The following is a 1,728-nucleotide window of genomic DNA, read 5'->3' on the forward strand; positions in this document are numbered from 1 at the left end:
AATGTTTAACCACTGCGATAACAATGCGCTCAAGGTGTATCCTTCAGAGAAATTAACCCATGTAAGAGAAATAAATAATTCCAAGGGTAATATCACTAAAGAGAGCGTTCCTTTCTCAAAGTAACTGCCATGTGGGACAAATTATAAAAATGATACTCTGATGTCCCGTTCTCCTGAAGGTAGCATGGAGCTGCGTTGAAAAGAAACACCATCGATACAGCTGCAGTTCTGCGCCGGTTTGAATGTCTTTTTGCAAGTAGTTCAAAGTTTAAACTGATATTGTTGTGAATCTTTTGTATAAACTTTACCTTTAAGCAAACGCCCCCCTTTTGAAAATATTGCTGCCAGCGCCCCCCGTCATCCTCTCAACGCCCCCCAGGGGGCGGTACCGCCCCCGTTGAGAAACGCTAGTCTAACCATAAGTCTGATTTTTGTGTGATTTTCAGAGCCTACATTAGTCTTGCAGCTGAACTGGGACTGTGGGTGATTTTACGTCCTGGTCCATACATTTCTGCTGAGCTGGACTTGGGAGGACTGCCAAGGTAGCACTGCTGGTCTTTACACATGACTCCTTATAAAGCAGATTGTCTCTGTATGTGTGAGAAGAGATGAAGGTTTGAGCAGGGTGCAAATAATACAGTGACACTTGAGGAGGGACAATTTTTTCTTTACATGAAGGCAACCTCATCTAATACAGGCCTGTGCTTCTGGCTGACCCACTCCTAAAAACATGAATGTGTCAGGACATAGAATCAGTTACTGCACAAACTGAGTCACACATGCACAGTGACTGCCCAACATACATCCCTCAAATGCAAGCATGCTGAGTGTATGGCAAGCTGTTTGTGTATTTATTTGATATCTTTGATATAAAGCAACATTTTGTGTTTACACTGCACTAGTTCAACATTTTGGTGCACTAGTTCAAAAAACATGCTTACTAGTAACACTTTTGTCCAACTAGTTGGAGCTGAAGCCATACTAGTCAGCCATTTTGCCACATTAGTAGTTCAAAAGTCCCAACTAGTTGGCTTTATAACTCAACGATCCACTGGACCAAATTATTCAACAACTGTGTCCTACATGTTTATTAATAAGCATCAAAAACCAATGCATGTAAACTAGTCAACATAAATTATGCCCACTAGTTGACTAGTGACTGTCAAATGTGTGTACTAGTTGACTAGATTCCATACAGGAAGCCAGAGGTTGAAGCTGGAGCTGTTACAGCGTCACCCCTGGATGGCTCCAGTACAGGTTTTGAATCCTGCTCCTTCATATAAACGAACAGGACTTTGGTAAACTAATAAATACACTTCAGTAATTAACTTTGCGAGTTGACCAATGCAGGACTGAGACCCTCTCCCCCATCACATACCATTCCAAGCCATTTTGCACTGCTTTGTTGGATTTTCTGATCCTAGTTACCAGTGTTTTATGTTTTATTGCAAGAACTGATTTTAAATCTGTGCAGTTCACCTGCTTGTTGCATCCACCCATCTGGATCTTCAACTAATCAAGATCATTTATTTTGTCTGACCACCAGTGGTGGAGAAAGTACTCAAACACTGTACTTAAGTAAAAGTACAAATAAACAGACAAAAGTGTACTCCAGTAAAAGTAGAAGTACCACCTTAACATTTTACTTAAGTAAAAGTAAGAAAGTACTTGCTTTTAAAAATACTTATGTATTAAAAGTAAAAGTACTTTTTTTTTTCATTCAACCTT

At 40.0% G+C, this 1,728-nt stretch overlaps 1 protein-coding gene across 1 annotated transcript in view; it reads left to right on the top strand.

Moving 5' to 3' along the window:
- Nucleotides 1-1,728, top strand: part of LOC108244716 (beta-galactosidase-1-like protein 2) — a 25,647-nt gene that overhangs the window by 4,301 nt on the left and 19,618 nt on the right. Inside the window, exon 4 of the mRNA XM_017431139.3 lies at nt 447-542. Within this exon, the coding sequence (XP_017286628.1) occupies nt 447-542 (96 nt within the window). The remainder of the gene's footprint in view (nt 1-446; nt 543-1,728) is intronic.

The sequence above is a fragment of the Kryptolebias marmoratus genome, linkage group LG13, assembly GCF_001649575.2.
Source record: "Kryptolebias marmoratus isolate JLee-2015 linkage group LG13, ASM164957v2, whole genome shotgun sequence".
NCBI lineage: Eukaryota > Metazoa > Chordata > Actinopteri > Cyprinodontiformes > Rivulidae > Kryptolebias > Kryptolebias marmoratus.